The 14,811-nt window shown below is 44.5% G+C and overlaps 1 protein-coding gene across 1 annotated transcript in view; it reads right to left on the reverse strand.

Annotated features, from left to right (window-relative positions):
* Positions 1 to 1,694: 1,694 nt before the first annotated feature.
* DLD (dihydrolipoamide dehydrogenase) overlaps positions 1,695 to 14,811 on the reverse strand; it is a 208,998-nt gene continuing 195,881 nt past the window's right edge. The window contains exons 13-14 of the mRNA XM_069229823.1: positions 8,189 to 8,278; positions 1,695 to 1,951 (exon numbers count right to left, since the gene is read on the reverse strand). Coding sequence (XP_069085924.1) covers positions 1,886 to 1,951; positions 8,189 to 8,278 — 156 coding nt within the window. The 3' untranslated portion in view covers positions 1,695 to 1,885. The remainder of the gene's footprint in view (positions 1,952 to 8,188; positions 8,279 to 14,811) is intronic.

Consider the following 14,811-nt stretch of genomic DNA (forward strand, 5'->3'; position numbering starts at 1 on the left):
ATGGCAGCACAGGCAGAAAAATTAGTTAAATTAGGAGGAGTGCCCATTTCATGCCAGTCCAAACCCTAAGGTGGAGGAGCTGAAGTGGACACTACTTTTCATATTTCTTCATCTTTCTTGGAAGGAATCAGGCCAGTATGGTTAGGGTTATGCCCACTTCCCAGCGGAAGTGGTCAGAAGAGGGGTGTAGTCACACTAAAGGTGGTCAGCCCATTGGTTACCGCCTGGCATCCCATGTAAGCTTCCCCCCCATATGAGTATTTAGGTGGCACCCCTAAACCCTAGAACTCAAATTCTGACAACCTACGAGGACAAAGAGTTGCACCCGCAGAAGAGGGAAAAAGTAGCTGACTATGCTGGATTGCCTGCCGACCTCAGAGGACTCTGTCCAAGAAGCCAGCCTTCAATAAAGACTCACGCTTCCCGTCAGCAGCGGACCTGCTCTGCAACAAGAAACTCCAAAGAAAAGACTTTGCAGCTGCTAGACACCAAAGACTCGACACCTGAAGTGAGCACTTCACCCGACGTCTGCAACCCGAATTAAAGCCAGCCAATGGTGCCAACGCAGGTCCCTAACTGCCCAGAGACCGAGTCCAGTGTGGTTTCACCCATCTTGGATTCACCGGAGACGCCTGCAGCCTGTGCACGCAGGCCGCCCTTCTGTGTTTAAAAGTCTCTGTCAAAAACATTCTTTTGTTCCTCACCACCTGCTTTTGTTGCTCTCCCATTTCCTCAGATGCATTGATTCTGTCTCCTACCCTAGTCTGTGCACGGCACAATCATCTGCTATTCACAGAGACAAAATGGACTTCCAAATATCTATACTAAATATTGCTTTTTAAGAATGATTTTTGTATATACAGTTTTACAATCACTCCCTGAATTGTAGAGATACATCAATAGGGTAGTGGACATGTATTTATCAACTTACTTCATTGTATGTGGTTAATGGTTATGCTACAACATTGGAACTGTGTTTAGGTTTAAAAAAAAAAAAAAGAGGCATAGCAATGAGAGGTCGCAAGTTTTAAGGACATAAAACATGGGTTTGGGAATGAAACCTTACACTGATTTGATTATTAAATCAAACATTAAGTTTCACAAGGGAGCCACATTAAAGCTGGAACATGCCAAAATTAATATTATGCGTTATTCTAGCATATGTCCCTTGTTGTTAAACATTGAGTATATTGGATTATCAAGCATTTTTCATATCCCCACTACTTAGAACATGCAGGTGTTATTGGTCATTTTAGATTTCAGGAAATTTACAAAGTGAGAACTGCTTGATATTGCTAGTGCTATGCTTCTCAACATGAGAACTCAAGGGGGTGCTTGTTGTATCCACATTTTTGGACGCACTTTGGAGAGTGAACATTAAAACACATGGGAGTTCTGATTGAATTGTAACACATCTGAACTGTCACTCAAGTCATTCCTTATTAGGTTGCACCTTTGTGGGATACGATTATCAAATCTCCCAAGGTTAGCATACCAAACTACTGAACTGACTTTAACTTTGTTTTAAAGAAGATAAAAACATTGGAAACGTATTTTTAGCTGTACGTTCCTCTGTAACCGAAAGCAATGTAAATGTTTCATGGATTCCATTTACAAAATATGAATGTTTGAGACACATAAGAGTATTTAAGAAACACCTAACATTTCTTAAGTAATTCACCACCACAAGAAACAAGAGTATGTACATGTATTTAGTGCAAATGTGTTTTGCAGTTACACTTCTTCCAATAGCATATTTGTTTTTTTGTTTATTAAATATTTTAAGACAAAAATAATAGTCAAGTCCCAAAGTCCCATTTGCTAAGCCTTCCATACAAGTGACCCGATGATTTGTATAGGGAATTATTTACAAAGAACACTCTTTTTAAAAGTTGATGGCTTTGCCAAAAGATGCTGCCAGATTAGCTTCTCTGAAGGCTTCTGATACAGTCTGAAAATAAAATAAAAAAACGATTATTATTTAATACAGCATAATCATCATCAGTGCAGCCATAACCAGTATGAAGATGCAATGCCTTAACACAATTATAATGAAAATAAAATACCAAACCTAAAATATTCTGTAAGAAACTGGGTCATTAGTTAAGAAGGGTGCGAGTACTTCACAAGTAATAAGCCTGAAAGATTCTCTTTACTGGAAAACAAGTAGCCAATTGTTGCTCTTTACACTTTGGAGTGGTGAAATAGAGCACTCCAAGGCCTACTCAAAGGAGATAGTGTACAGGAATAACCCCACCACATTGGTACGTAACCATAACATTACTCATTAAATTATGAATATGTACATTCAGGTGGATGTAAATACATTTAGTGACACCCTCATGACATTACAGCCTTAAAACGAGCCCTGAACCTTATAACTACACTGACCCTCACTTATACTAAATGCTATATCACAATAAAAGGGGTTGCCATTATCAATAAGGCAGGCCAAGTGGCTTTTTCAGTGTATCACCCCATTAGTAAAAGCAGCAACATGCCATATTTCGCCACTGAAATCAATGCCAACAGTACCAATATTCAAAACGACTGAAGTCGAATGGGGCGGTACCAATATTATGAAATCTTGCTCTATTAGCCTTGAACATTGTCAATAAAGCACTGAAATGTAAAACGTGCTACTGAAGCGCCAGGTGCCACTAATTAAGGTCCCTGCTCTCCCGAGCCCACGTGCATAAGCATAGGCTGAGGGAAATCCCTGAAAAGCAGCAAAATCCCTCTGGCTTAAGTATAGTCCCCGGGAGACTGTGGGTGATTTTTCTGGAAATATTTCTTGTGGGGCTGCCGCACTCTTTCAGCCCTCCCTGCTCCCGCAATAAGCTGTACAAACACTGGTGGTGCCGATGCCCATCCCAGGGCATCACATGCCACAAATATGCACATTTTAGGCTCCGCGCTCCTGCTTATGTGTCACTCCAGCTTGAAGCGGTGAATATGTAATGAGTGGCTTCGCTTGGTCTTTGGCTTACCCTACATGCAGCTGTGTTACTTTTTCTTTCCTTCTTTTTTTTTTTTTTAAAGCTCTTGGTGCCCCGGACCCACACGAGACACCCACTGAGGAGGTGGTAGCAATGGCCCTTGACCCTGGCTGGTTTCTTAAGCATTAGCTTGACAGATGTTCGATCCAGCAGCATCCTTTTATGCTCCTGCCTCAGGTGGTCAGCAAACTACTAATCTTTGCTTCTGTCCAGAGGGAGAAGCAAATAAATCCTCTTCTAGTCAAGGGGAGGGGGCAATATGCTGGTGTGTCCTGTCCCCTCACAGACACAAGCACTGGTCTGGGGAAGGAGCGGGCAGGCAATGAACCCAAACTCTGCTTCTTTTGGCCTGGGGTGATGGGGTTCCCTGGGACCTTACTGTTTTGTGTTGGGCCCCAGAGGACAGAGCCTCGGGCTGCAATCCTTCTCGGGGAGGGTACCCCATGCACACCCCCTCCCCATCCAAATTAAATTCAATGGTGATGTGCAGACCCGAGAGGTCTAGCCTTACCCGGGGAGTTTCAGCAAAAAATGGCAAAGAATTGCGACTTGTTTTCTGTACCGGTGCACCGGGGAGCAAGGTTGTATCTCGGTCCCTGCAGGGCTGAATTTGCAGTTCTTGGGCTCAATTTGCCCCTCGATGTCAGCCCTAGCAACAGGGAGCATTTTCCTTAGGCCTTCTGGCCCTGTGAAGGGGCACTTTTTGTGGGACCGTGGTTTTAGGGCTCTCTGTGTCAAACCTGTCCTATGTTCGACTTCTACACAGCTAGTTCAATCCTCTTGCACAACATGCTGGGACAATTTAACATGGCAACTTCAAGTTCTCACCAGCAGGAGTTTCCCTGAGAACATAAATTTACTCTGAGCTGACAGCTGCCTGAACCTTCCCAAACTTCAAAGGCAAGCCCCCGCTGTGTTTGGCTCCAGAGACCTGGCTCTCTTCTTTTGTTTCTGTTGACCTGGGCCGTTTAAGTCCAGATGCAGTGTGATGGACAAGTTAGTTACCTTTGGTAACACCTTATCTAGCAGAGAGTTTATTTAGCTGCTGAATCCTTACTGTTAAATTCTCCCCAGGTGTCAAACTGGACCCAGAAGATTTTTGTAAGCAGTACCCTGCATGCCGATAGGTTGTGTCGATCAGCTGTGTCCCCACTATTGGCGTGACTGTGCTGGAAATGACATTGCAGGACCTATATAGACGCCGCCCAGGTGCGCTGACATCAGTTTCTTATCACATCTTTCCACGCCTGTATTGCAGTCATGAAAAACACTAACGGTGTGTCAAAACTAAGGCCCTCAAAGGGCAGTCCCTGCTCCTAGAAATGTTCCAGAGCAGGAGGATGGGTGGGTCCATAAGGAAACTGCAGCTAGATATAGTTTCTACCTGATAAGGCGTAACAGAAGGTACATAAATTGACCATCTGATGGAGACTTCTAGCTGCAGATTCCTTACCTTTGAAGAGATACCCAAGCAATACCATCCCTGTTGGTGGATCTGCAAACCAAGTACAAACTAAAAAATTCTGCAGTACCGAATGGGCAAAGTACCTGTCCCTATGGACCTGACTGTCCAGGCAGTAGTGTTTGGTAAATGTGTGCAGAGATGCCCACCTTGCTGCCTGACTTATGTCCAGGACTGGAACTCCACGTGCTAACGTGGTGGTTGCAGCTTTTGATCAGGTAGAATGAGCGTGCAAACCCTCGGAAGTTGCTTTCGGCCAGTGTGAAGCAGATCTTAATGTACAGTACAACCCATTTAGAGATGGTCTGCTTCTGCACTGCCTGACCCTTCTTCGCACCCATATACCCTACAAAGAGTTGGTCATCCACTGGGAACTCTTTTGTACGATCAAGGTAGAACGCCAACATTCTTTTTGGGCCCAGATGGTTGAGTCTCTCCTCTTCCTTAGAAGGAAGTGGGGGTGCGTAAAAAGTAGGCAAAGTGATGGATTGGCCTACATGAAAGGGTGTGACTACATTTGGCAGAAAAGAGGCCCTAGTGTGAAACACCATTTTGTCAGGATAGATAGAAAGGTATGGCGGCTTAGATGACCATGCCTGCAGCTCACTCACTTTGCATTCAGATGTAATTGCCACAAGGAAGGCTGTTTTCAATGTGAGAAGCCTGAAAGGACAATTGTGGAGTGGCTCAAAAGGAGCATACGTCAAAAAAGTCAGAATCAAATTCAGATCCCTTTGGGCATAATGAATGGGGATGGAGGAAAAAGATGTATAAGACCTTTTAGAAACCTATGTATAATAGGAGACTTAAACAAATAAAGTTGATCAGGCAACTGCAAAAAAGCAGAAATAGCAGACAAATATCCCTAAAGTGTGCCCTGAGCAGAGCCCTGCTGAGCAAATGACAAAATTAACAAAAGGACCTCAAGGAGAGGGGCAGAAAGGGGGTCAACAGACTTGTATCTGAACCATGCCACAAATGTCTTTCAACCACGGGCGTATATTGTTTTAGTGGAGGGATGCCTGGCTGCCAAGATTATGTTGCAGACTTAGGGAGGAAGGTCAAAGGGTGCCAACTGCAGGTTGCTCAATCTCCACACAAGAAGGCAGAGAGTGGAATGGTTTGGGTGCAGAACCCTCTCCTGCTGATGTGACCGAAATTCTCCCAAAGGGGCAGTCTGATCGGAGGATCGATGGACATGCATAGCAGCTTGGGATACCAGACTCTCCATTCCCAGTACGAAGCCACCAGTATTACTTGGGCCCAGTTATTCTAGATCTTACATGAGAACTCTGGGCAGGAGTGGTATGGGTGGAAAGGTGTACAGAAGGCCTGATCTCCACTTGAAACGAAAAGCATCTCAGAACGATTGCCACCTTGGAAACTCCAATGTGGAAAACGGATGACATTGCATGAGCTCTTCAGAGGTGAACAGATCTAACCAAGTCCATCCCTACTGCTGAAAAAGACCTTACCCCACATCTGGATGGAGACACCATATATTATCTGCTACACATTTTCAGCTGAGATCATCAAATTGTGGCATTGACAGAGCCCACTAGATGTTCATATGCCCTGATGTTCCAGCCACGTCCAAAGATGAAGAGCCTCTTGACAAACAATCCACAACCCCATCTTGCCCTGCTTGTTGCAGAACCACATGGCTGTGTGTGGTCTGTGAACACCTGCACCATCTTTCCTTTGATAGAGGCGAGAAAGTCCTCCAATGCCAGCCGAATCGCGCAGAGCTCCAGCATATTGATGTGGAGTCCCATTTCCACTAGTGACCAGATGTCTCTGATCTCCACTTCTCCCTGTTGGCTGCCCCAGCCCAGGAGTGACACATCTGTCACTACTGTCAGATCTGGTGGGGGAAAGGAGAGGAATCTGCCTCTGACCCAATTGTGGTTCATCAACCATCACTGCAGATCTTTTGCAGTTCACTCCGAGATCTGGACCTTTTTGGAGAGATTCCCCTAATGCGCTGCCCACTAGAACTTCAGGTCCCACTGCTGGGCCAGCATATGCCATCTGACTTGTGCCACCAGCAGGATGCAGGAGACCATGAGGCCCAGCAGCCCCAGAGTCATTTTCACCAAAATCCAGGTTAGAGGCTGAAACATCGGTATCATAGACTTTCCTGCTCAGGAAAAGAAGCCCAAAACTGCATTGTGTCGAGAAAAGCTCAGATGAAAGGGGGCGTCTGAGAGGGAGTCAGGTGTGACTTTGGCACATTTATAGGGTGCTGGACCTTCAGTGTCCCTACATCCCCTAGCATCAGAACTTACCTGGGCAGCTGTGGGCTTTCTTAGTTCACCCTCCTGGCCTAAGCCTGCAGCCTTACCCCAAAATTGATCTCCCCCACTGATTTGCATTGGGCTCCCGACGCTGCATTGGCACTCTGCACCCGGCTGCCACTGTGCTGCTGAGGGTGTAAGTTTGGTGCTGCCTTGTGGCCCCCCTCTGCTTACTTCAACCCCAGGAGATCGACACCTGACACCGCTTTACTAGCTTGGGCAGCACATCTTCGTTCACCCCCCAGGCTCCATTGGTTAACATTGGTCAGCTTGCCTCTGCACCCGGCAACCCCTGTGCTGCTGTGGGTGCACTCTTGAAAAACCCTGAAGACTGGATTTGTAAGTCGTGTACTTACCTGCAAAACTGAATTTCTGTTTTCCTTCCACAGGTTAACATTGCTAAACTGAAAAATTGTGTTGATTTTTTAAACTGCAAAGTATTTATGCTTGTAAATCTACTTGGCTGATTACAAGGTTCTTGGGTTTGAAACATAAAAAAAAGAAATGCTATTTTTGTAATTTGGCCTTTGATTCATTCTTTGAGTATGTTTCTCATTTATTGCTCTATGCTTAGCACTACCCTCTGATAAGCCTAACTGCGTGCCCAAACTACCACAAATAGAGCATTAGCCCTATCTACTTTTGCCTCTGCAATACCAACTGAGAATCCATTAGACTGTCTGCACAGTATACTTCATTTTAGTGCACTATATAGGGAGCCAGCTTCCTCAAACCCACAACATCATTTCCGGCACGGATGCCGCTGTCGATGAACGCACAGGCGTTCAACGCCACCTATCGGCGTGCAGGGGTACTGCTCATGAAAATCTTCCGGATCCAGTCTGACTCCTGGGGAGAATTTCAAAGCTAAGGAATCTGGAGCTAGAAGTCTCTATCAGATAAGCTAATTCACAGATGCAGATTTACTCTCCAATTCCTCCTTTCCCAGGACCTAGGTTAATCACTACTCACTATTGTGTAGGGAGATGTTTGTTTCTCCTGCTGGACAGCAGAATAACAAGTGTGGCCCCTGTAAATGGGCCTTGTGGGGTTGGGCACAGGCCTGGACTCTTAATTTGAGCTGAGCCAGTGAAATACAACAATTCTTAAAGTGCCATATGGGGTGTAGATAAGATGTAAGGGACTGTGGACATGCACTCAGGTCATGTTTATGCTTTGTTTGATGCCTCATTGTACCCTGTAAACCTATATTAAATGTTTATGGCAGCCAGGGAAGATGTGATTACGTGAGATGGGAACCAATAAGAATTCCTCAAGCTACCAGATAGTAATTTGGGGGGAAAAATGGGAAATGACGGTATATAAAAGAACAGGATGAGGCAGTGGAAGAATGTGTTTGCTACAGATATGAAGACAGAAGTGAGGAACATTTGTGATTTCTCGAGGAAACAAAATACAACACTACTTACTGGATGTGCATGGCACACTCTAGCAATATCTTCGCAAGATGCTCCATATTCCATAGCAAGTGCAGCTTCATTTATCATTTCTCCTGCCCCCTAAAGTAGACAACAATTACAATATTAGAAACTACACAGAGATGTCTACAGAAATATGTCATATTCAAACACAGGACTAACTTGTTCTCCTACATGTGATATTCAGAATAAAGTAGCATTTACAGCTATCTAAACAGATTACAGAACAGGCAGATCACCGAAAACACATAGAAAGCTCAATTGGGGCAACACTGACCCATGCTGATGTATGTCTGTATGCGGAGTCAAAAGTCCTCTGGGTGACTTTGGAGAGCTGTGCTGCCATTACAAAACATTCTTACTCCTACAATGGCAGTAAACTACTTCTGCAGCACTAAAAATTAAGTTAGTAGTTTGGGACTGAGGTGGGTTGATGGCTGGCACTATCCATCTGCCATGTGCTTTTTCATCAGGAGGTTAAAGAAAAGGTGGTGCATCAAATGGGAGTTGTGAGCATGGAGAATAGATGGGATGCAGGGAGAAGTGAAAGGGAAAACTGAAAATGTCTACAGTTGCCATGCACAAAGTCATATTTTAGACACAATTCAATGTTTAAAATCCTGGTTCATAATCCTTTTGTTACTACCTTTTCTGGACTGTGCGAGGACTCCAAAAAGGACTAGACTCAAGCATCGCCGAGCAGTCAAAGTGGAGGTGAAAAAAATTGCTTAGCTCTGTCTTTAAAGATGCTAATCCAAAGAAAATAAGAGGCCAACCCAAGCCAAAACCTTAGACTCATATGGAATTAAAACTCAGTGGAGGGAAGTAGCATCTTTCTTACAAAGTTACCCCCACTTCTTGCCTGGTATCATTGTGTTTAGAAGGTAGCAAACTGGGATACTGCTAATCGGGACTACCACAGTGTCTGTTGCTGGTAAATGTTTATACCCACAATTAGCATACTGGGCTTCTTAAAAAAACAAAAGCCATACAATCTTGTGGAAGTCCAAGGCGTCCAGATTCTGGGACCTCAGTTACAAAATTGCAATGTTGAGCTGCCTAGGAACCGGATGGCTGACCTGACCTTGACTCTGTGTGAGAAGGTCTGACTTGAAGTGAAGCCTCTTGTGCTGACATTTCCAGAGGTTTGGAGTACCACAGCTCTCTGGCCCAGGTTGGTGCTACTAGGATGAGTTTTAGTGACGTTTGCCTTAGTTTCCTCACCACGAAGGGACTTGGCGGGAGAGTTGGAAAAGCCGAGGCAACTATTCCTGGCAAATTCATCTACAGTGCATTGCCTATGGGCAGTGGAAACATTTTTTGGGGTGGTGATTAAGTCTATGTGTGGGGTACCCCAATGCTGGAAGTACAAGTGAAGATTTTCCGCTTGTGGACTTATTTATGCGTCCTGCTGAGCAGGTCTGCAAAGCTGTTGTCAACCCCTGGCAGATGCACCACCATGAGGTGAATGTTGTGGCTGAGTGCCCGGTGCTAGGTTCTCTGTGCTAAACAGGAGAGCTGAGGGAAGTGTGTCCCGTCTTGCTTCTGAATTTAATATATGGTGGTGATATTGTTGCGTAGGTTCTCATTATCCTAATGGATTTGGGCAGCAGAATCGCCTGGACTGCGGGGTACTGAGTCTGATCCCGCTCCAGGTGACGCCTGTCGGCCTAATCCAGGTTTGTTCCGGTTAATTAGCAGTTCCTCATTTCCACCCAAGAGCGGGGATGATTGGGCAACCGGGCGCATGACACAAAATGACTCCTCAGGGGAATCGTGTTCACTCAGATCTCATCAGTTTCTCTCAGGTACATTAGTCACACGTATGCAAGGACAATCAGAGGCAGAGTAAGGTTCAATAAGGTTTTATTGAAGCAACTGCATCTTAGATATTAGAGCATGTATTGCAATAACTAGGACAATGAAGCACAATAGGATTAAAATTGTGACAAGGAGAGTAAAACACAAAAATAACGCTACAATTGTGTCACTAAGATTAGTAAGGATAGTTCCTACCTATGCTATGTTAGAGCACAGCATGTTAAGCCCCTAATTCTGCCCTTCAGGTTCCCCCTCGGAAGAAGACATCCCTGAGCAAGAGGCCTGTAGTCTACATAAGCAGCTGCAGCGTAGCAATCAGCATACAGCCGTGGTCATCTGGCAGGAATCTCCCTCTAACATACATGGGTCAAAGTAGTTTTTTTAAATAATAAAACAGCTGATGTTCCAAGAAAGGATCCCCACACAAGAGTGTGTACGTTTCTGTGAACACTGGAGACAAAGCGTACCACTTTTGCCAGCAACCTATTTCACTGCAGCCTTGAGAAAGCACAGAGCGAAAGAAATGCCTTGTTTAAGAACGCAGTGCGGACCTAGGCAAAGAACAGGTAGATGGAGAAAAATACAACAAGACCGCAAATGTGGCTATTGTTAAAATAATATAACAAATCTAGAATAAAACATATCTAGGTATAAGTGCACAGCGGAAGGCCTAGTTTGCTAAAACAACTTGTCGAAAACTATAGCTAAAATGGCTGTCCTGATGAATACTATCATGCCGCAAATGACTTCAGGAAGGCTGAGGGATAGATGAACGGCAAGTAGTTCCAGGTAACTGATGTGGTGGCCCTCCTGCATAGAGTACATCCTCTGGACTGTGATTTTGTTGAGATGTACACGAGACAGCCATTTGCTGCAATTGTCTCCTGTGGAATTGGGTCTGCAAAAAACTTGCTTTGCACCAAGTTGCTTGTGTTCCGCAGAGAGCAGTGCACTTTTGCTTCTACCAACACTAGATCTTATCAGCGACCCTTCGCTTAAGACCATTGAGCCATGAGGCAATCGCAGAGTGATTGAACGTGCAGTCTCGCATGAGAGGATGGCAATGTAGGAGGCCATCCTAAAAGGAACATGACTACGAACTCAGAGTTGATTATGGGGTTTAAACAGAGGGAGTAGATGATGAAAGTCTACGACTATTTGCTGGATGGTGTACGCTTCATCTGTGACCGCATTTAAAAGTGACCTTAGAAAGGGCTGAGAAGTTACGGTGTGTACATCCAAGCCTATCAAAAAGCTTTACTTGGCCAAACTATGTAAGAACTTTGAAAACATCTGCATCATCTGCTCTCTAGCCGCCCCTTTGGGAAGAAACTGCTTTAGAGTCTATGCAGAACATGTGCATTTACAGCCACACAGGCTATAAACGGAAACTGCTGCTTACTCTGTAGCCACAGTTGTCAGCACTCAGTGCAGAAGACTCACATGTGCTACCCCTCTACTACCTGGAAGCCCGTTATGACCACAAATGTTTTAATCTTACATCGCATCTTACCTTTCACAATGCATAGTAAATTTGGCTTCAACAATACACTCGAGCTCCACTAAAAATAGAGGTCCTTTCCTTCCTTCAGCACATTCCTAACTGTACTTCCCCCTTCAATTTCAGGGATCCCGTTAATTCCCTAAAAATACTTCTAGATGAGAGAGGCCTATGCTCCACATTCTCTCTGCTGCTATTCGATTTTCCACCTTTACCCCTTAAGTGTGTATGCTGCTGGCCAATGGCGGTCACACGGACACCCTCACAGGTGCATTTGTCGGCCACTGACCAACATCAGGAAGGGCTTAATAGCTCTGGTGCGAGTGCAGGAGTATGCCTTTAAATTAAATTTAAAAAAAAACAAAAAACAGAAGCTGTGGAATCACTTCTGCGTTTCCTGTCGCCAGCCCCCCTTCCCCGTCTGTGACATTCGCGAACCGGGAGGGCCTCTCCCTCCTCCAGGGATAATAAGTGAATAAATAAATGTAAAAAATAATGAAAATAGAGGAAAACTGTTAGGGAGTCGGTCCTTCACAGCCCAACGTGTTGTGTGTGTGCGTGGTGTGTGTGTGTCAGTATATATCTATCTATGTATGTATGTATGTATGTATGTATGTATGTATAGCATAGCATACAACTCACATGCACACACCAGCACAAACCAACAAATCTGCCTTTGAGGTAGGATTAGTGTTTTAAAAGGATGGTTTAAGCCAGTAGTTCTAAATCCTGTAGGTTGCCCTCCCATGCTAGGAGTCACAGGAAAGCGTGTATGGGAGGTTGCCCATCCACTCCTTCACAAAGGTCATAACCTTTATGTGGACAATTTCTATATGGGAGTAGAGCTGTTAAGTGAGCAGTACAAAGCTGGCCCTGTGTCCTGCAGTACATTTAGTTGTCGCCACAAAGGATTACCACAGGAGTTTGTTTGTAAAAAGATCCAGAAATCTCAGAACACTGCGTTGTGGTTCCAATGAACTGCTCACAGTCAAGTTCTAGTTAGGCGTTATGTGTACGTGCTCGCTACAATTCATGACAAGTGCACTTTCCCCATCCCGGTTTTGGGGTCAGATGGCTGAAGTTCACAAGCCCGGAGGATGGAGCAAGGCTGCAGGGGCAACACTTTGCTGATCACAATCCTGAAACACCTAAAAAGACTTCATCATGTTGTCGTTGCAAAGTCTGCTCTAAGCGGGGAAAGAGGCATGAAAGTCGTGTATGCTGTCCCCAGTGCCCATCTCAGCCAGCCCTGTGTTTTCCTACTTGTTTATGTTGTACCATATAAAAGTGAAGTACTGGGAAATTGACTGAGGTGGAGCTGCTGTTAGGTAAAACTTTCAATGGCTGTGTATGGATACCTACCTTCCATAGGCCACTACTGCGCTAGGCAAGAAGCCGCAGAATTTTAATTCCTCTACTTGAGGAAATCATGCCTGCTCAACACCTTTGTTTGCTGTCAGAACGTGGTAGATGTTCTGTTCGCCAATTGACAAATGCATTACAGTCCCCACACTGCACATAATGGTGGACGGGTCATTTGCCACGTTGGCACAGAGTACCCTGTGTGGCAAAATGTTAAAGGCTTGGCTAGATTTTGAAGTGCTTTTTAGAGGACTTATGTATACTACACATGGACCAACCTGAATGCCCACGAGAACCAGAGTAAGTGTAATAAGTCAAACAAATGTCCCATGGGACCTATTCACCAACATTTCGACTTGCTTTGAGAGCGTGCAAACTCAATTAGTAACTTGTATCATAATGAAAATGTCACTTACCCAGTGTACATCTGTTCGTGGCATTAGTCGCTGCAGATTCACATGTTGTGCATAGTCCGCCGTCTGGTGTTGGGTCGGAGTGTTACAAGTTGTTTTTCTTCGAAGAAGTCTTTTCGAGTCACGAGACCGAGGGACTCCTCCTCCTTTGTTCCATTGTACATGGGCGTCGACTCCATGTTAGATTGTTTTCCCCGCAGAGGGTGAGGTAGGAGTTGTGTATGTTAGTAATAGTGCCCATGCAATGGATTGAATAAGTATGTACCAAATAAGGTTTAAGTAATATATTTACAAATGTACAAATGTTGAAGATAACTTCCAAACGGCTACAGGCTCCCGGGGAGGCGGGTGGGCACATGTGAATCTGCAGCGACTAATGCCACGAACAGATGTACACTGGGTAAGTGATATTTTCAGTTCGATGGCATGTGTAGCTGCAGATACACATGTTGTGCATAGAATAGTAAGCAGTTATCTCCCCAAAAGCGGTGGCTCAGCCTGTAGGAGTGGAAGTAGTCTGAAATAAAGTTTTTAGTATGGCTTGACCTACTGTGGCTTGTTGTGCGGATAGCACGTCTACACAGTAGTGCTTAGTAAATGTGTGGGGCGTAGACCATGTGGCTGCCTTACATATCTCGTTCATTGGAATGTTTCCTAGGAAGGCCATGGTAGCGCCTTTCTTTCTGGTTGAATGTGCCCTTGGTGTAATGGGCAGCTCTCTCTTTGCTTTGAGGTAGCAGGTTTGGATGCACTTAACTATCCATCTGGCTATACCTTGTTTTGATATTGGGTTTCCTGTATGAGGTTTTTGAAATGCAATAAACAGTTGTTTTGTTTTCCTAATTTGTTTTGTTCTGTCAATGTAGTACATTAATGCTCTTCTGATGTCTAATGTATGTAGTGCCCTTTCAGCTACTGAGTCTGGCTGTGGGAAGAACACTGGTAGTTCTACCGTTTGATTTAAGTGGAACGGTAAAATAATTTTTGGTAAAAATTTAGGATTGGTTCTCAGGACTACCTTATTTTTGTGTATTTGAATAAAAGGTTCTTGTATAGTGAACGCCTGAATTTCACTTACTCTTCTTAGAGATATGATGGCAATGAGAAATGCAACCTTCCACGTTAAGAATTGCATTTCGCAAGAGTGCATGGGTTCAAAAGGTGGGCCCATGAGTCTTGTTAAGACGATGTTGAGGTTCCATGAAGGAACAGGTAGTGTTCTTGGTGGTATAATTCTTTTTAGGCCTTCCATAAACGCCTTAATGACAGGTATCCTAAATAGTGAAGTTGAATGGGTAATCTGCAGGTATGCAGATATTGCTGCGAGGTGTATTTTTATGGAAGAGAAGGCTAGATTTGATTTCTGTAAATGTAGTAAGTATCCCACTACATCCTTTGGAGATGCATGTAATGGTTGAACTTGCTTATTATGGCAGTAGCAAACAAATCTTTTCCATTTGCTTGCGTAGCAGTGTCTAGTGGATGGTCTTCTAGCTTGTTTTATGACTTTCATACAT

Source organism: Pleurodeles waltl, chromosome 4_1 (assembly GCF_031143425.1).
Source record: "Pleurodeles waltl isolate 20211129_DDA chromosome 4_1, aPleWal1.hap1.20221129, whole genome shotgun sequence".
Taxonomy (NCBI): domain Eukaryota; kingdom Metazoa; phylum Chordata; class Amphibia; order Caudata; family Salamandridae; genus Pleurodeles; species Pleurodeles waltl.